Genomic DNA, 21,518 nt, shown 5'->3' on the forward strand with positions numbered 1-21,518 from the left:
CACACATTTGACACGCAGAAGGTTTCTTTGCTGAACAGGCTCAAGGTTAATTTAACTTAATATGTTGATCATTTGAGTGTGCATGCAGAGGCAGACATTTTCCACGTTTTCTTCCCGCATCAACGACCAACTGCAAATGCAATGCTGTCTGTTCGTCTGAATGATCGCATCAACAGCCATGGGTTGCTATGTAACAACCTGTTCTGCTCCCATGAAGTTATTCATACTAAATGATCACTTATTGAAATGCATTTTGTGAAGGACCAGCAATCTGCTCATTTATTTCTCAGGAGTAGTTCTTGAAGTTCCATAGTTGAGACAATACAATATATTATTATACAATATATAATAATATATAACTATAATTGTACCATCAAAATAACTTTTACTGCAAATCAAACAGATTCAACCAATTACCCTGTGTGAATTGAAGGGAACAAAGGGACAAATGGATCTAAATCAGTCCCACTGACACAGCATTTCTTCTCCTAGCAGTCAGCTATTTACTATTTTCCTGTACTAATTGTTTACTGAGTCGCCAAGCTTCTCTCCTAGGACTAGGCAATTATTATTTCAAATAATCTCACATTAGCACTGCTTAATTAAATTAATTGTGGAGGGCGATGATGCATCTTTTTTCCATCATGCTTGGGATAAACTTGTTTCTTTATAGGCACTCTTGTTCATGCTGATTTTATACAGAGAACATGTGGCTTAAACCTCATTCAGCAGTAATTAGCTTTTACAGGGAACAGACCAAATGAAAGTCACCTGCTCTGTACGTGCAATCTGACAATACAGCAGTCACTTTGTGGTGGTTATATTGTGTTAAGGTTGTGTCAGATTGATCTTTGTATAAATGAATGCACATGTTTTTGTTGGTAGTGTGAATATGTTTTTTAAGTGTTATAACAATGAGATGGATAGACAAAATGACATCAAGATCTACCAATACAATTCTACACAAACCATTATTTTCCCTTCCTTCTCTTTTTATTCTATCATTCTATTTGAGCTGCACTTAAAAGCAGTGCAGTTTACAGAAAGCATGAATGCAATCGGAAGAGGTCCTTATTAGAAAATGACCTGGCACCAAGGTAAAAAAACGCAAGCGTAAAAACTCAGAACATAAATGTGGCTTCCGTTATTATTTTTTAAATGTGACATTTTGAGTTAATTTGAATGAGTCTCTGTCGATTATAAGTACAAAAAAAGGTGAGTAAAATTGTTGTAGAAGAAGAAATATGGCCAAATGTAGAGTTATTTTCTGTAGGTCTTGTGTGATACTGTATCAGCTTATAGCAAAAGTACTGCCATCCAACTTAATGTACCAAAAGTAAAAGCCTATTATTATTATTATTGAAGGGTTATCATTATCAGTTTAATGTTGCAGCTACTAAAGGAGCAGTTTGTTTTTATTACTATAAAGTATGGCTTGTGAATTGTATCATGGTATCAATAAAGTTGATAAACTATTAATTTATAATATTGTCCATTACTCAGCTGAATCTAAATGTTCAAAGCAACTTGAGTTAGCACCCTATGGTTAGCACGTGCATGTAGTGGAGTAAAAAGTAAAATAGTTGCTTCTGGAGAGATAAAGCATAAAGTAGTACATGGAAATACAGTGGAGCAGAAGTAGGCCTACCTGATTATTAAACTGAAGTAAAGACTTGAGTTAATGCTCTTGGTTTCTGTCCACCACTGACCTGTAGCTAACATCAGATCATGTGATGTGTGGGCCTCTGCCTGCAGGTGAGCAGCAGGTTGGTTGAAGTAACGCTGCGTCTGTCAGTCTGTCAGGACTCTGGTTGTTGACAGACACCTGAAGCACTGTGTGGGATGATGACTCAGAATGTACTTGATGACTACAAATATTCTGTGCATGCACCCACGCTCGCAAGCACACCGGCGCGCGCTCCTCTACGTGTACTCTCGCACAGCACCGGAGCATCACGTCGAGACAGATAGGAAGAAGAAAGGGAATCTGACGGCACGATAGCCGGGTCCTCTCGTCTCACCGAAACTAGTAAGTGATTTTTATAAATGCCTGTCAGTCGGAGGCTGCAATGAGGTGACTTTTATCACCGTGTAGGCGCTGTAAATTTCATCCTGCAAGCTTATCCTACGCAAGGTCATACTCAACTGTCTTTCTGACATGCATGACTAAATAGTTGTTTTCTTTAATCGCAGATGAATCGCCGAACCTCTCGTCCATGGACGTGTTATTGTGTTTCAAGCGGGTTTCGTCGTGTGCACTGAGGCAGAGCTGATCTAATGGCAGACATCAGCCCATCTGATCCATTGTGAAAGAAAATTATTCGATGAGAGGAAGTGAGATGGAAAGCCAAAAACGACCATCACTGCTCGCCTTATCGGCACTCCTGCTCTGCACATTACACCCCACAGCTGGGAGCAGATCTCATCGCAGCAGCTCAGCACTGTCAACAACAACATCCCCATCAGGGGCTAGAGACAGGCATCATTTGGGAACCATAAACTGGCTGAGACAGACTAACACCAGCTCAGGCAATCAAAGTCAAGAAAGTAGGCCATCACGAAAGCTAAAAGAGGTAACAGGCCAAGGGAATAGCTTCTCCTTTAACACCAACAGAGACAATACTACTACTGTGGTATCTGAAAGGTTTGGCAGGCCACCAAACTGGAGCCCAGAGGAGGAGGTGTCCCCACTGTGTGCCTACCGAGTGATCGAGGGAGGCATCGGTGGGCAGCTGTGTTTTCGACACACATTGTTTGGGTACGAGTGTCATAAGGGAGACTGCAGGACAGTGGTGTCTTTGGGGAATCTGGTGGCAAATATTCTCACCAATGGCAGCGTACTGTTGAAGTGGACCCATGTGGCAGAATCCGCCATGAAAAAAGAGACTGTAGCAGGTCAGAGGAGCAGTGGAAAGCCAGGGACAAATTTAACTAGAGAGGAAACTAGAGCATCACACAGTGTTTTCAGTGGCCGAAGACACAGGCGGGGAGGCTACGAGTTAAGCTGCTGGTGGAATGGAAGCTACACTCAGTTTGAGTGTGCCGGTGTCCATCTTGGATCTGGCTGCAGGGACTTTCTCCTCACTGAGCTGCATGAGAACATCCCATACCGCCTCTGCCTGCGCTCCTTGGCCAACTCTGATCCAGCTCAGAAAGAAAACCATCGGGACTGTGTTGAGTTTACCCTGCCGCCGTCTGGGATGCAGGACATTGTGATTGCCATGACAACGGTTGGGGGAGCTATTTGCGTGATGCTGGTCATCATCTGCTTGCTGGTGGCGTACATTACAGAAAACATAATGAGCCCCGCTAAACAACACACATACTCCTACCACACTCACTCGCGACACTGAATTCTACATTTAATATCCATGATGACCACATCTAATCTCCCAATCATGGTCCCTCACCGTCAATAATACATTATTCAATCGACCATATAGTGATGCTCACATTTGTTATGACTAAATTGAAGCACAAACTACAGTGGCTCTGCAAATAACATGCCTTGTCAACCTCTGCGAGGATGCACTTAACCAAAATAACTGGTAACCCAAGTTAACTATTATACAGTTTACTGTGTTGTGTTTCTATTTTAAGGTTGTCTGTGATTGGGTCCGTCACTCTGTGTGCTGGCAGCATTTATACAGCAATACAATAAATGAAATGGTGTGGAGGGCATCAGAAACAGCAGCAAAATGTGCAGCCTGTGAAAGTGTCCAGACTTGTCATGTCCTTGCTGCGCCACAGCAAATAAAACGTTATTTTTACTCCACCGTATAGTTGCTTTTAGGTCCACCTCAGTATGGATCTGTTCCATTTTTTTTAAGGAAAATACAATCTGTTGTTGAATATCCAAATACTTTGTCAAAAATCTTGAGTTGGAAAGCATTTATGTCCTGCTGTCAGTGAATAAAGTACCATGAGGTCACTTGTAATACTTGATAGCTCTCTTGTCTTCCTTCTTGTGTGCATGTGTTCATCCTCACATCCCTGGACTAACAATCAATTCCAGACACAAATTCAAAATATCTGTATAAAAACGAACTTTTGCTAAGGCAGATGCTGGTCAACCACTCAGGCTTGATCTCGTTATTTAGTTATTTTAAAATGAGTATATTGAAAGTAAAGGGAAAATATACAAATACAGAGAAAAAGTTTAAAGTTGTAAGATGAAAGTGTTTTTTTTCCACTTAATTCATTGTTCATATACAGAGAAAAACCTTTTTTTGTTTTTACCATAAGATGGTGCTAAATTGTTTCATTAATAAATTGCAGGGAAGTTGGCTTGGCTCCATTTATGGAATTTTCCAACAATAATAAATAGCTGTAGGATATACAGCATGTTATTTTCTAACTCAATATTACAATCAATATCAAGAGTATTTGTAACACTACGAGGTACATTATTTGTATCCTCTATAAAAGACTATTTAAAGCTTGGGTTTCATTTGGATTTATAATGTTTTCTTTTTTTCTTTCACCATGAATCTCTTAATAAGAAAGAGCAAGACAATATAAATGAAGGGACAGTTATTAATAAGAGTGTACCTAATATTTTTGTTAGAGCTCTTTGTTTCACAAATATACACATTTCCTACACAAGAAAACACATTGTCTTAAAAAAAATCACTGAAATGTCAGGCAATAGATGCAAATAAGCATTACTCCACTCACTGTGACATTCAACATTATGTAGAGTCAGATTAAAGACACACAACAATAATATGAATACTAAATATAGCTTAATAAAAATGGTATAGGTAATCAAATCAAATATATTTTTTAAATGTTATTTGGCAAATTAATATTGTGATCACGTGTTATTGTTTTTAAATTTGGATAAACTCAAAGTATGCCTTAAATTCAAGACTAAGTTGATAAGATGGACGAGAGTACTGGTGTTATTGATGTGAAAAGCTGGAGAATTGACATTTGCTGCTCAACCAATTCTTTAGTTATCTTGCTCACTCCTCAACATTGAATTATTCCTAAGAGTATAATCAACATTTGATAACCAGTCAAAGCAAGCTCTGTTCCTAGCAGGATGATTGGCTCCAGGGAGCTACCTGATAAGATGGACTCCCGGATGTCCTTCCTGCTGTCTGACACTGTTTGTCCTCTTATCATCTGAAGAAGAGATTGTTTTATTAATGTTTTTGGGCAAGTCCATCAACTATCTGGGTCATACCAAGACACAGCTGTGGAGAAATAATGTTAAAGCTCCAAGGCTGTTTGCCTGCATGAACCAGGGGAGGGAAAGGAGAGGAAATAGCTCAAATGACTACAACTAAACCAGAGTCATAGAGATATAATTAATTAATTAATATTTCTCTCTAGGGCTCTGAACTAAACGAAAGGGTTTGTTTTTATTAGTAACTTACAATATTACATACTTGGCTTCCATCCGAATGTTATCATTGGTTTAAGTTTCTAATTAGTTCTACATTTTCTTTTAGTGACGTCACTTCTACTTTCTGCCTGATGCGTGGTAAGCCCCACCCCCAAATTACATCACTTCATAAAGCCGTAGTCACCAACGGACCTCCGCCATTTTAACTTCATCCATCTAAAGAAGACGAGCAACTCGCACAGTATTTTAAATCGAACCGTTACCGTATTTAGCGTAAAAAAGGGGGGTTTGTGCTGTTTATCGTCCTTACAGAGATCGACCTAACCGATTCTTTATACATTTTGACAGCCTGTCTCGGTTATTTTCAACCGGAGAGTCGCAATGCCGAGCCACCCGCTGCGTGTAGCGGTTGTGTGCTCGAGCAACCAGAACCGCAGTATGGAGGCGCACAGTATCCTCAGGTAAACACGAGCCGCCAGGAGGACCAGGAAAGCGTCCGTGAAGTGAACCGAATCTGTGCCGCTTTCTGAGCCCGTCATGAGTCAAACCAAGACCGTGTCGGACCGTCCGTCGGGCCTCTCGCAGTAAACAATGGACTTGCTGCTTTAGAGTTAACCCAGGGGCCATTGCCTACTCTACACTCAGATTTAGGCGTATTTTTTTAGGTTTCGCGGTCGCTTTAAGTAAAAGTCCACACAGATTTTGATTTAAAAAAAGGGAAAGGGCGTTTAAAAATTACCGGCCCGAGTTTTCTTTTCTCCCCACATGACGATTATAGCGCCCCCCTGTCGGGAATATTCCGGAAGAGAGCAACTGCAGCTTGTGGAGTTTAGAGTGGTAACCAGCTCTGATCAGCCACCTCTTTACACCTTGTACAAAGGCTGAATTGAGATGTATTAGTTTTTCTACTTAAGGTCTGGATGGTTCGGGACTGTTAAACAATTTTACCTGATCGCATCCTTAATGGTTGCTCTTTTCTCATTGGAAAGCTGTACAACTTGTATGTACGTCGAAAAGGATTTAAGGGCCAATATTCTCTGTTGATGAAAGTCACCCTCGTGATTATCTGAAGTAAAACAAATAACGCTTTCCCTTAAATTGTGCTTTAATTTTAAATTTTAAATCTCTTGTTTAGGGGGATATGATGTGTGCATTAAGCCTTAATACAGCCATTGAAATGGATAGACCCTGTTATACATAGAGTACTTATCTTTTAATAGAGGAGACTAATTGAAAACCTGACTTCATTGTGTACCTTTTTTATTATACGACATGGAAAGAGGCTGATGACTGCATTATTTACTTGTGCAATGTTTTATTTTTTCTATAGTTGTTGCCAGAAATGGTATATAATTGACTGTTTTGTTCTTTTCATCTCTGCAGCAAACGTGGATTTGATGTGCGTTCATTTGGGACAGGGTCTCATGTGAAGCTACCCGGTCCTGCCCCGGATAAGCCAAATGTGTATGACTTCAAAACTACATATGTACAGATGTACAACGACTTGGTCCGCAAGGACAAGGAACTGTATCCCCTTCTCACTCACTTTTCCACACGCATATATTCATACTGTATACAGGAAACCAGATAAGTAGACATGGCCCATGTACATATATCGTGTTTGACATTAATCTAGGAAGGACAACATGCAGGTATGATGGCGTTTGAACGGCACAATGGATGGGACTGCACGGATGGGTAAATCACAGGAAGGGAATGTTTAAAATGTGTAACAGACGTTTGCTTTGATATTAAACCTATTATATGCAGGGGTTCTGCAAACACCTTGCAATACAACAGTAAGTACTATTTGGTGAAGATCATGTATGCTCATCTGTTAAGATTTAAATTATAATTTCTCCAACTAAGTTAATGTTGTTGAGTGTCAGTACTTGCAAAAATGTTAACGTTACCTCTGTTGTTCCTCACCATGCAGTTACCCTGTGTTTTTAATATATGCATTTCTTCCCCCCTGTCACAATATGTTTTTGCTGCTTCGGTAACACCAGCAATTTAGGCGGAAGATTTTTTTTTCAGCAGGGAACTTAACATAAACTTGTCTTTTTTAGTTGTTAATTGCTGTTAGTTATCTGAATGTATGTTGTAACGGAGATATGCACAGCAAAACTGAAGGAAATTTAAACTTCATTGACAAAATAAACCCAACACGGCATTTGACACAAGTTAATTCTCAAAGCAAGTGTAGTTTTCCTGCTTTCTTAGACATAAATAAATTAAATATTGACTTCAGTGCTCCAAAGTAATGAGGAATTAATTGAGTTCGTTCTCATTAGTCAGACTGTAAATGCACATGCTAGCGGATACTCTAAAACTGGACCGCATTACTGAAAGCCTGTCATTTGTTGAAGCTGGAGATATAATAAAAATACATTAGTGATTTATTTCCTATGTATCCTCACTGGCCCACGAAGAGTTTCCAAAAAGTACTGTATCTTTCGTTCATCACATCAAGTACAGACTGGAGGCGTTTTTATTTTTCTATTGATAATAGTTGAAATAATCCATGTCTTCACTATAAGGATAGCAGTCTGCCCTGGAAATGTCCCCCTTTATTGTATATGTGAAGGATGTTAATCCTGTTACATCTGGAATAAAATCATATTGCCGTGTTAAAGTAAAGAGTAATCTTTAAGGGGCTATGTCTAAACTCAGCTTAAATTATTCTGGTTAAATACGCTTCTTGTGACATTCTGGTTTACAAACTAGGAGATGTGTGCTTCACCAAATATTACTTGCTAATCTTACTGTATTGCAGGTGTATATTATGCGAACCCATGTAGGTTGTCTGTATTGCTGCATTTCCAAGGTGCCGTGTTACAAAGTGTAAACTAGCTGCTCTGTTAATCCCCTATGTATTGTTAATATATAATGTGTATATACTGCTTCTTACGAAACGACTTGTATTCTTGCACATTTGCATGGATTTCTTTTTAAAAAAAATATAGCCCACTATTATAGACAATTCGCTATGGTGGTTGGTCTTTTTTTATTTATATATTTGGCAATGTATTGAAGGATGATCTTGTGTAGAGAAAGTCTTACATGGACTTATGTTTGACTGCTGTTAACATTGAGTATTGGATAAACTAAATATTTTGTATTTTTTATATTTATTCTTTTTTTATATATTTATTAAGCTTAAACAAGTAATCTGCCCAATGACAGATGAAGCTTTTAGCTATAAGTGACTCATTTTTAATGTGGCCCTGAAATGCCATTCTTCTATCAGCCCTTTTTAAAAATAGCCGTTTAGTGGTAGTTTGTTCAGCCACCAGCAGAGGATGCTGCAGTTTCACACAAACACTGATGTAATCAGATGTGAACCCCAGCATGCAAACAGAATCTGCATTCTTTTTCAAACAAGTTCATATCTTTCTGTTTTTCCCACTGGCTGTTTTCTGGCCATTTTTGATTGTTCGATGGCCCTGTCTCTGATAGTGTGATGAGTGTGTTGTATTACCTTGAAGTGTTTCCCTCGCTCCTGCTGTGTTCCTTGACCTACCAACTCCTAAGATACACACAGAATGGCATCCTGCACATGCTGGACCGCAACAAGCGCATCAAATCAAAGCCGGAGCGCTTTCAAAACTGCAAGGATAAGTTTGACCTGGTCATCACCTGTGAAGAGAGAGTCTATGACCAAGTGCTGGAGGGTGAGGCTTCTTATAAGTAATGACTAATCACTGAAAGGATGTTGGTAATTCAGAGCCCCTTGCTAGAACACTGTTTTGATACAACTTTCTTAATCACATTTTTATCCCAAAATGATTTTCTAGGCAGACCAAGTTTTAATTACACTTATTGTATTGCTTTATTTTTCTGTTCTTGTTCCCCAGATCTAAATTCAAGAGAGCAGGAGACTCTGCAGTCTGTTCACGTCATCAATGTAGACATTCAGGATAACCACGAGGAAGCCACGCTGGGCGCCTTCCTCATCTGTGAGCTGTGTCAATGTGTGAGTGTCTCAACCTAAATGCTGTTGTACAGGACCACTGAGGCAAAGTACAACAAGGCTGTGCTGCAACCCCATCTATGACATTGTGGTTTAGTAATGAATTTGTATAGCCAAGTAGACTTTCTTTTCACGGAAATATTTTACCCCACTTCCAAAATAGGGGGGTTCAGTGGTCACCTGATGAAAATAGAGCTGCAAATGAGAAGTAAAATAATGGGCAACTAGTTTGATAATTGTATACTCAAAGTAATGTTACAAGCAACAATTGCAAAAATGATTTTTTTTTTATCCTCTTAGACACCTTTTTTGTGTTTTTATATCATAATAAACTGGATATCATTTGGTTTTCCGACTCTCGAAACAAGAAATCTAAAGAACTAACCAGGGAATTAATAAACAATATTTACTGGTTTCCTATGCTATGAAAGGGTGCAATAATATTCATAAATGGGATTTATTAGTGGTAGTTAGCATTCAGGCTGTGTTTAATGTGCTTCCTCTCCATCCCTGCAGATCCAGCACACTGACGACATGGAGGATGAAATGGATGAACTCATTCAGGAGTTTGAGGAGAAGAGCAACCGGCCTTTTCTCCACAGTGTCTGTTTCTACTAATGCGCAATAGAAACTTGAAATACACACAAACCTAGATCACAAGCAATCAAACATTAGTATATGGACACTCCTCAGTCATCTACACAGTAGATAGACATACATAAACATGGTGTGCCTACACAACTACACACACATTCACACACAGCTTTGGGTCAGGACCTAACAAATGGCTGCTGTTGGACATATTGGGGATGATGGTGTTTGTCCTCTGCAGAGGACGAACTGGCTGCTCTCGCTCTGCCTTTTATTTCTCCTGGTCAAGGTCAGGCCTTGGTCAGCCCTTCATCCCAGTCCAGTGAAATCACTCAACCATGTCTCCTCAGGGAGAGCCATAGCACCCCACCCTGACTCAACCACTCCCTCTCCAGTCCCTCTGGTTTAGGCCACATTCAGAACAGCATATGAATGCTGATTTTCGTTTCCCCAACATAATATACCGTATAATTTTTATTCATTTAAGCCCATGTCAGACTTTTTATTCCTGATCTTGGGAAGTGTACATTTTTAGTTTTTTTTGGGGTCAGACGGGGATAAGAGTTAATTGAACTGAATGCTTGTTTTTGTGTGACAATGTGTTGTGGATTAGTTTGGATAAGTGGGTGGGCTAATAATGATAACCAAACCTAGACCTCTGAGGCTCTCCTCCAGTGTGTTTCCTATAATGTGTTGATTCTATTTCAACTTGGATATGCTATTTTTCAGGGCATTGTAAGAATTTTTCTTTTGTAAATGTTAAAGAATTGAACATTGTAATTATTTGCAAACTGCGAGCTCGGCTCAGAGTGCCTGATTTTTCTGTATGTACATATGAATCCTCTAAAGAAACATCTCTAAGAAACATGTCATGGCTCTTTATTTGGTTTGTGTTATAGTTCATGAGGGTTTCATGTAAAATGGGTATTGTTACACAAAACCTTCTAGCATTGAATTACCCACTATTATGCTTATGGTCCTGGTTAATTTTATGTCTGATTTTAATTTTAAAGGTTCATGTGTACAGATTATTTAGAAATATTTCAATTGATAAATATTAGTGTAAAGCAAAACAGTTTAAATCAAATCCTCGGTCTGGCTTTGGATGTAGCTACCTTTGACCAACACTTATCTAGAGCAGTATATTTGGGTCATTTTCACCTTCTAACCAGTAAATCAAATGCACGAATCTAAAATAAAAACAATACGTCTTTACTTGTATATTAACCAAGGCAAAGGTTATTCTGACCAAACATAGGCTGAAGACTTAATAAATCAAGTTTACCTCACCTTGACAAACTATAATAAACACCCTCAACGACGGTAAGATAAACCCCCATAATGTTCCTAACTTTACCGGACATTATGCCTTTCCACGTTCACGTGACATATTATCTCAGCTTACTGTTATTGTATTCTTCCAGACTGACGGTGTGTTACGGTCATGAAAGCGCTTTCTGACCGCGTTCACAACCTCTACTTACCGTGAAGGAGAGCACGGTGTCAGATACAACCAGCTGATCTAATACAACTTTTTTTTAAAGAGTGAGACAAACTCAATGATTATACTCCTGAACCTGTTTTAATGGTCTCTGTGAGTTGATGTTAAGATATGCGGGAAGTGTTTACTTAAGTAAAAGTAATAATACCTCAGTGTACAAATACTAGGTTACAAATAGAGGTCAAGTATTCAAAATGTCACGTGTCAGTGCAAAAAGGATGCCCATCAAAATGTAGGCTACTTAAAGTAAAACAAACGCTACGATACGGAATTCCCTCTTAATTCTGCCGTACGCTCCCAAAAGGGGAGGGACCTGAGATAGGAAAGCTAAATGCACAGCAGCCCATTTTCACCCGGCCCAACAACAAGAGCAAGGCTGCTACATCTTATCGTGTCAGTCACGTTCTTGCGAAACACATGAAGTCTTTCAAAGACGGCGAAGTTGTGAATGAAGCATTCCTGGAGGCTGCCGACGCGCTTTTGGGGGACAGTAAAAATAACTGTAGCATTTCAACAGATTTTTGATATAATAAAAACTCAAGTTAGATACCGTTATTAATCAGCTGTACGTTTTAGTTTGTTTGAGCTTATTCATTATAATGATTGCACTAAATGGTATAAGAATGCAAACATTAAGATCTGTTCTGTTTAAATTGATTATAGTCTATTATCAATTCAGGTTAAGAAACTAGTGTTGCTTTCATCCTATTTTAAAGGCATTTCTTTTTATACTCTACTAAAATGCAACAAAAAAAGGGTTTGATTCTATTAATTTTGTCTTTTTTATTGCACGTTGGCAGCAGATTCCTGTGTAGCTTCAGATCTGAGTTGTCTTATTAGTAAGCTTAATGTATACTTTTGTAGCAACACTATTTTTATATAATGGCAAAGAAAGGGTTCAGGGTCTTTTTTTTTTTTTTCTGTGTCATATGTGGCAGCACTGTTCAATGTTTCTTGAAAACATTACCCACTGTAGTATGTGGCGTGTGAATAAACTCCAACTCTGTATCAATAACACTGTTGTGTAACTTCAGTTAAAGTTATATGTTATGTGTTATGTGTTAAGTTATGTGTGTAGATTAGAAAGAGGTAAGATAAAGGATCTGCAGTATTTTATGAAATATTAATAGTACAAAGGTCAATTTAATACAAGTAGAAGTGTTTATTTACCTGTCAGTAATGGCTACGCCTCTCTATTTGGACTGGTAGATCTCGGCAGACTTGCAACTTTAAAAGTAGCTCTCGGTTCAAAAAAGGTTGGGCACCACAGGTAGCCTACAGGCCTGAGTAAAAGTTTTAAATGACTGACTATGTGGAATAAAGAGATGTTCAGACCAGTTTGTGATTCAGACATATCTGTTCGGAGGCAGAGAAATTGAGCTCTATAGTTCCTGTGACTCAAATGTGACCTGTTGGTATTTATCAAAATCATTCTCTTACTTCCAGGGACATAAAACCCATGTAAAAAAACCTTTCACCACTGAGTTAATTTTTTTTCTTTACTCTTCTGTGTTCAAATCTCCCACCACTGGCTGCTGCTCTCTCTACTGCAGACATCAAGTCTATGATGTGGTTCCATATAACGGGTCCCAGCCCATGTTGGATTCAAACTTTGTTGTAAGAGACATCAGGTCCCAGCAGAATATGGACGTGGTAGTTGGACTTCTGCTGATCCTCAGCATCAAGTTGTTCTTGCAGTCGCTGGAAGTATTGGGCCACCTACAGGAGCTTTTGACATACCATTCCAAATTCTTAGGCATTAATATTAAGTTGGTCCCTCCTTTACTGGTATAACACCAACACAAATGTAGGAGCCTTCACCATCCCAGTTTCCGTCTTTCTCTCCAGATGCAGGTTTCTGGTCATGGAGGCCTACAAGACTGTGGAGTTATTCAGGACTCCAGTGGGAACATGCTGCAGAGCAATCAAAATGTGTGCGATAATGTTAATGAAACATGAAGATAACAATGTTGATTAGATTAAGTTGTTAATTTGTTTAGGTTTTTTATTTTCAATAACGTAATAGCCCTTTCCGGTGAGTCGAAATATAACTTTATATTTTCTGGCAACTTAGTGCCTTGATTGGATAGCTTGCATAAGGTAGCCTTCCTTTAATGTTGTCGGACACACAATGAAGCTGTTGAGGGGACCTTGTTGCAGTGTTGTGAGCACACAGGAAAAACTTTTTAAAATCAAATTCACCATCATAAAAATATTACTTTCATAATAGGAATGACCAGATTGTTTGGATATTTAAGTGAACCTGTACTTTATATAACATCAAGTCATCCTATGTCTGACAGGAAGTTGTATCATGGGGCCTTTTCAAACCAAGGACAGCTTCACACCCTTGACTCTGCTCGGTAGAAAAAGCTTCCTGAAGCCCTCATTAGTTTGTATGAGTTATGAAATCCCTTGTGGGTTCCTATAGGACGGGATCACGGCCTCATCCAATCTCACCCCCTTCCTCTCTGACATGATTCATTGTGTTGCTATACAGTCTTTGAAAACCCTTAATAATGCTTGATAATTTAATTGCAAGGTATGATGTTTCTAAATTGTAAATAAGCATTTTATAAGGGTTATGTACAACTAAATCCAAAGATGTCATGCCCCTTACTGAAAGACTCTCTTGACCTCTGCTATACAGGTTGTGTAACATCACCAGCAACTGCACCCCGAAAACATGAGATCATTTGTTTATAAAAAAACAGATGCATTTAATCATTTCGACAGACTCTCCACAGTGCATAACACTTATATACTGTTATTGCAGACACACAGTCTGATTTCCATGTAAAGTACACTTTTACAATGTATATCATATATATTAGGTCTCAGGCATCATTTTTTTTTTTTGTCAAGTTAGTTAATTATTTGCTCCTAACTGCTGAACTCATCTTCTGTCACAGACAGTCCAACATACTTTAAGAGAAACTGACACACTAGTTAAAGAGGCCGGACACTAATCTTTCTAATCCAGGCCGCCCATTGAACAAATCTAAGACTTAAACTGGAGTTCCATCCTTTGGAGGAGGAGATGCAGCTTTGTCTTGCTTTTCTGTCACTTTGCCTTCACTGTCAGTGGGGGCTAAACTCTCTGCTTCTGTCGCAGTTTTGACAGCATCGTCACAGTCCTGTCCAGCTGGGGGGGCACTTTTGCCTTCTGCTGGTTGGTTGATGTCTGAAAGAGGTGCTAAACTTTCACCTTCTAGTTTTGTACTTGACTCAAGAACTGGAGCGATCACCTCCTGAGCCTCTGGGGCCTCGCTGAGAGGCAAAGTGAAGCCCATTTGGTCTACGGCGCCCGTCGCTCCAGCTAGGGCACGGGTAAGGGTCCTGGTCTGAGCCTCTTCGTCTCCATGAAGCCAGTCCATCTTCTGAAGGTGCTGCTTGAAAGCTTCGTCAACTCGAGCGTCAATCATAGCCTCTGTCAGGACGCCATCTTGAGAGGAATATGCTGCCGCCTAAAAGAGAACACGAGTTAACACAACTGGTCTTTAAATGTATTTTCTTCCAGATAAATGATGTAGCATTTTTGAAGTAAGATTTTACATGGCTGTTTATGAAAAACAATGGAACTATGGATTTCAATTTTAAAAAAGGGGACGTACCTGCCAGGCCACACCCAGCTTAGAGATCTCTCTTCCTGACATGCCCTCTATACGCTTCGCTATGTCGGAGCACTTTTGACCATAATCAAACTGTGCCAGCTTCATCCTCCTGCAAAAAAACAACAACACAAACACAGATTAATGAGAGTTCAGTTCATTGCCTCCTGTCCTGTTTGCGGATCACTCTTCAGCCTCCATTGCTCCTCTCTGTAATAATTGCATCCAGATGACCAGCAGGCTATTTCACTACCTGCATCTAGGGCCTAAAATTATTCCTCATCCTGGCAACGACGTTCAGCCAAAGCATCACTCTATCAAGTATAATACGACTCGTGAAAATGACTCAGAATAAATATATCTATATGTGAATGATTAACATGGTGGACCGAACCTTATTATAGCGACTTGACCTATTTAACGGCTGTGTTTCTGGGATAGTACTCACTGTCTCCCTCCAGTGGCGGGCTCCAGCACATATTTGTCAAAGTACAGCCGGACCAGCCTCTCCCTCTCATCAGGACCCGGAAGAGCAAAGTTCACCATTTCATCGATACGGTCGTTTATGGCCCAGTCAAACTGCTCTGGTTGGTTACTTGCCAACACCAGCATGAACCTGACAAAGGAATTAAAAAGCTTAGTGGGAAGTTGAAGGAGAATGATGTGAAAATGACCACTGTTTAAGGGTTTAATTTGTACAGAATGTAAATCAATTCTTACTTGTTGCTCTGCTCTCCAGTGCGATACAAGAATGCATTCAAAGTGGCTCTGAGGTCTTCACTGATCTTTTCCTACATAAGTAAATATTGCAAAATATGGAGTTAGAATAAATCAGGGATAATTTAAAGAATAGGAACATTTAGCTTATGGAGCTAGGTTTCTGGAACATGTAATAAACTTACAGTGGACCTCTTACGAAGGAATGCATCAGCTTCATCAACAAAAAGCAGAAGTCTGTAACAGGATAAAAAACACAAGATGAGATAAACTGTTGATTTTGTATTTGGAGTGGACAGTATTCCTGTCTGTATAGTCTTCTAAAAAAGTGCGTAATGTAGTATACTATTAAGCAGCTTACCCGCGTCGACTTGTGCCAGCCCAGTCAAACACTTTGTGGATGGCTGTCACACCGTCACGGCCCATGGGTGCCACGTCACCACCAGTCATGATTGCGTAGTCCATCCCAGAATGCATTGCCAGCTTCTACTCAATAGGGGAAAAAAGGCCTTACAGTTAGAAAAGCTTTTTTTCCATATATGTAGGAGTTTATTAAGTCGTCGTTCAGCCCTCAGGTTTACCTTAGCAAAGAGAGTTTTGCCCGTGCCTGGAGGGCCGTACATCAGGATGTTCCTGTACAGGCCGTTGTTCTGCCTTGTGTTTCTTGTTGCTATGGCAATATCACGTACACGCTCCTCCAGGGAAGGCTAATAGTACAAAGAAAAATTAATTTACATCATCACTTCAGAAATACACGTTGGTTACATCCTCTGTAGTTTTGTGATGTCCACTTACACTGAGCACAACTCCCTCAAGGGCGTCCTGAGGTTTGCTCTTCAGACGCTTGGCCATCTACAAAGTGACCAGAAAGAGTTCAATTAGTATATCATAATCTGCAACTATCAAAACAAGCAAAGGATCCATGTGTTAGTTTTCTACCTTGACCGGATGCTTGATAGCCTCTGCCACAGTGAATCGGGACGTTTCCCGCACCAGCGACGGCTTCCCGAGCCTGGCCTCGATGTAACGTCCTGCCACCCCGGTTGCGCTTCGGGCTGAATAAACTCCCACAGCTAAAAGGGTCAGCCCTGCCACCTGGTGGTAAGAAGGAACAGTTAGACAACATTCACAATAATGCTCCCTCTGAGGATCACCGAAGACATCCAAATAACTGACTCACCTTTACTCACCGCTGGGTCACCAGACCGTCCCTTCACCCACACACTGACCTCCTTCTCCCTTCTCTCTCCAAGTGAGGTTCTTACCCTCGTTACCTCTGCCCGTCCTACCACCTGTCCTCTGGACCCTATCCCCTCAAACCTCCTTCAGACTATCGCTCCTGATATTCTACCGTTTCTCACCCATTTCATCAACACTTCTCTAACTTCTGGTCACTTTCCAAACAGTCTCAAGGAGGCAAGAGTAAACCCTCTCCTAAAGAAACCCATTCTCAACCCGTCTGATGTTATAAACTACAGGCCTGTCTCTCTCCTCCCGTTCCTGTCTAAAACACTTGAACGCGCTGTCTTTAAACAACTCTCCTGTTATCTCCATCAGAACAACCTTCTGGATCCGCACCAGTCTGGTTTCAAGGCAGGTCACTCAACAGAAACTGCCCTCCTTGCTGTCTCTGAGGAACTGCACACTGCTAAAGCAGCCTCCCTCTCCTCTGTCATCATCCTTCTGGACCTGTCTGCAGCATTCGACACGGTGAACCATCAGATCCTCCTTCGCACTCTCCAAGAACTTGGAGTTTCAGGCACTGCACTTCCCCTCCTCACCTCATACCTCAAAGACCGCACCTACAGGGTAACTTGGAGAGGGTCCGAGTCCGACCCTAGTCAATTAACTACAGGGGTCCCTCAGGGCTCTGTTCTTGGTCCCCTCCTCTTCTCCTTGTACACAAACTCGCTCGGGTCTGTCATTAGCCCGCATGGTTTTTCATACCACTGCTACGCTGACGACACCCAATAATTCTGTCCTTTCCCCGCTCAGAGACCCAGGTCGTTGCACGCATCTCTGCTTGCCTAGCAGAAATCTCTCAGTGGATGTCTGCTCATCACATCAAGCTCAACCTTGACAAGACTGAACTGCTTTTCCTTCTGGGAAAAGATTGTCCCATTCTTGACCTAACAATCAACATCGGCTCTTCTGTTGTTTCCCCGACTCAGACTGCAAGGAATCTGGGTGTGATCCTAGATAAAAAAAACTGTCCTTCACTGCAAACATTGCTGCTACAACCCGCTGCTGCAGATACACTCTTTACAACATCAGGAGGTCCCCAGCTGACCCAGAAATCAGCGCAGGTTCTGGTCCAGGCTCCCGTCATCTCACGCCTAGACTACTGCAACTCCCTCCTGGCTGATCTACCTGCATGTGCCATCCGACCTCTGCAGCTCATCCAGAATGCAGCTGCTCGTCTGGTCTTCAACCTTCCTAAATGTTCCCACACCACGCCGCTCCTCCGCTCCCTTCACTGGCTTCCAGTAACTGCTAGAATCCACTTCAAGACAATGGTACTTGTGTACCATACTGCGAATGGATCTGGCCCTTCCTACATCCAGGACATGGTTAAACCGTACACCCCAGCACGTGCACTCCGCTCTGCATCGGCCAAACAGCTCGCTGCACCCGCACTGCGAGGGGGACCCAAGTTCTCATCAGCAAAAACTTGTGGGTTTGCTATCCTGGCTCCAAAATGGTGGAATGAGCTCCCCATTGAAATCAGGACAGCAGATAGCTTGCACATCTTCCGGCGGAGACTGAAAAATCATCTCTTTCGACTCCACTTCGAGCGATATAATTACTAACAAAGCACTTATATACTAATAAAGGACTGGCTTATCTAAAGCCAGTTGAGTAGCACTTGAAATGTTTGGGTCTATGAAACCTGATGTACTTATATGATTCTGTTTTCTTCAAGGTTGTATCTTCCAGGTCGAATGCACTTATTGTAAGTCGCTTTGGATAAAAGCGTCAGCTAAATGCAATATAATGTAATAAAAAGCCATGACAGGAAACAGAGAGTACAAAAGTTCCAAAATAAAATGTTTTGTTACTCTTTTGTCTAAATGACTAGGGCAATAATAGCAAAAGCATAAAAGCAATGGGGTAAATGTTTTAGCCTTGTATATATGGTGAATATTAAGTTAATTGAGTTATGGAGAAGCGCTGGGATAATATAAGTGTATAGTTCTTCCTATCTACCGCTTTTTGGACATTAAATATTCATTTCTGTATTTCATTTGTGAGTATGTGTATATTAAGAGTTTACTGTTCTTTTTGTTAATAATTTGTTGGATGTTAAAAATAGATCTTAATCATTTGCAGATGCATGTTATGGAAAGATCGTTTTTTTGGTACTTTTTTTAACAATTGTATGAAACAGTGCTTTAACCATTTACTTTATGCTAAGGACTGAATTTCTTAAAAGCCTTTTTAATGAACATCTAGTTGACAGGTCTTTCTTCAGTGGCGGATTCAGCTCTTATTATGTATTTAGTTTCATAATTCCCCAAACTGATTCTGAATGGAATCAAAAGTCTTACCGTGGCTGTAACTTTGTCCCAGTCTGACACAAAGGCCCTGAATCCTTCTCCAAACACAGCACCTGCAGTCCTAAAACAAAGCAAATACACGTCTCTGTCAGCATGCCTTCTGGGCGTTCACATGATGCAACTCTAGATTAACCAGTAAACATAAAAAAATAATCCCTTCTAAAATAACAGATATTCTATTACAGTTTTATACTGTTATTCTTTTGCAATACCTTCAGTATTAACTAGTAACACGATTAAGGACAGCAATAACTTTCAATACACATCTTACCAGATTCAGAATCTGGTTTATTGCCAAGTAGGATTACACATACGAGGAATTTGCTTTGGTGTAAATTGTGCAAACATAAACACAGTAAGAGGAATTGAGCAGAAGAAGCAAAAATAGTACTATTACAAAAACTATTTTAATCCCCAAAATCATAAAAACTGCAGTGTTAAATCTTAAAGAGGTCTATGTGTCTTACTTTATGGACTCCAGGACCGTCTGCCTGTGTTCTGCAGCCTTCAGACGGATTTGCTCGCGGATGATGTCGGCGTTCTCTCGCTCCACCTGGGCTCGTGCTTTGGTCTCGGCCTGTATACGCAGGAGCTCGTTCTTGTGCCTCAGCCCCATCTCGTGCTCTATTGTCGCTATATAAAAAAGAAAACACAAGTAAATAAACCACCACTCAAGATCTTCAAAAGCTTCAACAACATCCTATTAAAGGTAAAGTCTCTTACATTTCCTCATGGCCTCCTGCTTCTGCACAGAATCCTCTTGTTTGCGGAGGTTCTCATCATTCAGTGTTTGCTGTAATAGAAAGATATATTAGTACTATGTCACATTATAAGACTTTTTTGTGTCGATATTTGGGAGATGACCTCACCTGTTGCCTTAGCTGGTCCTCATATCGCTGTCTGGCCAGCTTATCTTGAAAATGAGCTCTCTGTAACAGAACAAAACAAAACATAACCACACAACTCAAACCTCTCTAGTTCACTGCAAAGCATACTTCTAGTCGATTTTAAACTATTATATAAAAGAGAAATCCTTTCTGTCTCACCGCTTGATGCTGCTTGGTCTCCTCATTAAGAGTTTTCCTCCTCTCCTCCGCTTGAACTCGTATTTGGTCTCCTTTGATCTGCTCAACTGCTGCTTCGTACTCCTGTTACAGAAACACACAAAAGAGTGTATACTTTAGTGTGTGTAAATTAGCCCAATTAATATCACCTTCATTCCCTGCTGGAAATGAAAAGAAGGCAGTAGTATAGTACACGTTTCCATTGTACCTTTATTTTGCTCTGATGCTCCATCTGAGTGCTCTGCTCCTGCATTCGAGACAAGTCCAGAGCTTCTTTGGCATGTCCTGGGTGGAGGAGAGAGGAGAGTCAACAACACGGTAGTAAAAGATGCTGTGGCTTCTAAACATGGAAACTTCCAGTGATCAATGTGACCTGCTTGCTTGGCGCTTAATCCTCACAGATTTGTGTCTACTCTCTGTTCACCTCATATTACCTTAGCAGATAAGGACAATGCTTCAAATTATAAATGCATGTATGAGAAACAACAGATTGTTGGTGTTGCATGCCAGATGGCAAGGTGATGACCTTTGAACCCAGTCCAATAGTTTGAATGAAGGTGAGAGAACACAGCGTTGTTCTCATGATCTACCAACAGAGTCTCAAAGCTGACCTAAGATGTACATTCACAGAAGCTGGCTGTGTTAATGTGGGCCTCATTTCTAAAGCTACAGCATCACTGAAGCGACCATCACCGTGAACCGGAGAGGTTCTGGATGCTGGAGCATCACGACTCTCTGCAGTCATGATTGTATATTCAGGAGAAACCTCAACTGAGCTACCCGGCCCTGCACAACACTTACGGGAGTTGTCGAGATCCTTGGCCGCTTGAGCAGCCCTCTCCAGCCCGGTGGGATCGAAGTTGCTCCATTTGTCCTTGGCTTTATCTCCGCCGCCGCCGGAGCCTCCAGCCGGCGGGGCAGGTGGTGCAGGGGGAACCGGGAGACCGGGAGGCGCTTCAGGCTGCCCCTTGTTCAGGCCGAACAGCCACGACATTTTGACGAGAAGGAATAAAACTCTTATCCGCTTGTGTATGGAGCGAGAGACCTGTCACTGCACTCTCCACACACTCGTGTCATGCCGCAATCTTCTGCGCATGTGCAGCAGAAATGACAGGTTGGATTGAACAACTGCAGCGAGGATTGGCTGGTAT

The 21,518-nt window shown here is 40.8% G+C and overlaps 3 protein-coding genes across 3 annotated transcripts; 2 read left to right on the top strand and 1 right to left on the bottom strand.

Moving 5' to 3' along the window:
* Positions 1-1,593: 1,593 nt before the first annotated feature.
* Positions 1,594-3,943, top strand: fndc10 (fibronectin type III domain containing 10). The gene is made up of 2 exons (XM_079685093.1): positions 1,594-2,029; positions 2,194-3,943. Exon 2 carries the CDS (start codon positions 2,325-2,327, stop codon positions 3,351-3,353), a length of 1,029 nt encoding a protein of 342 aa, XP_079541219.1. The 5' UTR covers positions 1,594-2,029; positions 2,194-2,324; the 3' UTR covers positions 3,354-3,943.
* Positions 3,944-5,532: 1,589 nt separating this feature from the next.
* Positions 5,533-10,782, top strand: ssu72 (SSU72 homolog, RNA polymerase II CTD phosphatase). The gene is made up of 5 exons (XM_079682152.1): positions 5,533-5,814; positions 6,737-6,880; positions 8,888-9,027; positions 9,211-9,329; positions 9,843-10,782. Exons 1-5 carry the CDS (start codon positions 5,735-5,737, stop codon positions 9,942-9,944), a joined length of 585 nt encoding a protein of 194 aa, XP_079538278.1. The 5' UTR covers positions 5,533-5,734; the 3' UTR covers positions 9,945-10,782.
* A 3,318-nt stretch (positions 10,783-14,100) lies between these two features.
* atad3 (ATPase family AAA domain containing 3) lies at positions 14,101-21,518 on the bottom strand. The gene is made up of 16 exons (XM_079683405.1): positions 21,169-21,518; positions 20,576-20,652; positions 20,350-20,451; positions 20,173-20,232; positions 20,027-20,096; positions 19,771-19,936; positions 19,295-19,364; positions 16,686-16,841; positions 16,542-16,598; positions 16,328-16,453; positions 16,108-16,232; positions 15,932-15,983; positions 15,750-15,820; positions 15,478-15,645; positions 15,033-15,141; positions 14,101-14,885 (listed from the first exon to the last, which is right to left on the bottom strand). The coding sequence occupies exons 1-16, from the start codon at positions 21,359-21,361 to the stop codon at positions 14,427-14,429; spliced, it is 2,061 nt and encodes a 686-aa protein (XP_079539531.1). The 5' UTR covers positions 21,362-21,518; the 3' UTR covers positions 14,101-14,426.

The sequence above is a fragment of the Notothenia rossii genome (genome assembly GCF_949606895.1).
Source record: "Notothenia rossii genome assembly, chromosome: 5".
In the NCBI taxonomy this organism is placed as follows: Eukaryota; Metazoa; Chordata; class Actinopteri; order Perciformes; family Nototheniidae; genus Notothenia; species Notothenia rossii.

Coding starts and splice junctions, on each gene's coding strand:
- atad3 (XM_079683405.1), bottom strand. CDS start 21,361: ATGTCGTGGCTGTTCGGCCTGAACAAGGGGCAGCCTGAAGCGCCTCCC. Junction 16,842..19,294: donor GGGACAAAGTTACAGCCACG/GTAAGACTTTTG, acceptor TCTTACCACCAG/GTGGCAGGGCTGACCCTTTT. Junction 15,142..15,477: donor CCCGCCACTGGAGGGAGACA/GTGAGTACTATC, acceptor GTTTTTTTGCAG/GAGGATGAAGCTGGCACAGT.
- ssu72 (XM_079682152.1), top strand. CDS start 5,735: ATGCCGAGCCACCCGCTGCGTGTAGCGGTTGTGTGCTCGAGCAACCAG. Junction 9,028..9,210: donor CTATGACCAAGTGCTGGAGG/GTGAGGCTTCTT, acceptor CTTGTTCCCCAG/ATCTAAATTCAAGAGAGCAG. Junction 9,330..9,842: donor TCTGTGAGCTGTGTCAATGT/GTGAGTGTCTCA, acceptor CCATCCCTGCAG/ATCCAGCACACTGACGACAT.
- fndc10 (XM_079685093.1), top strand. CDS start 2,325: ATGAGAGGAAGTGAGATGGAAAGCCAAAAACGACCATCACTGCTCGCC.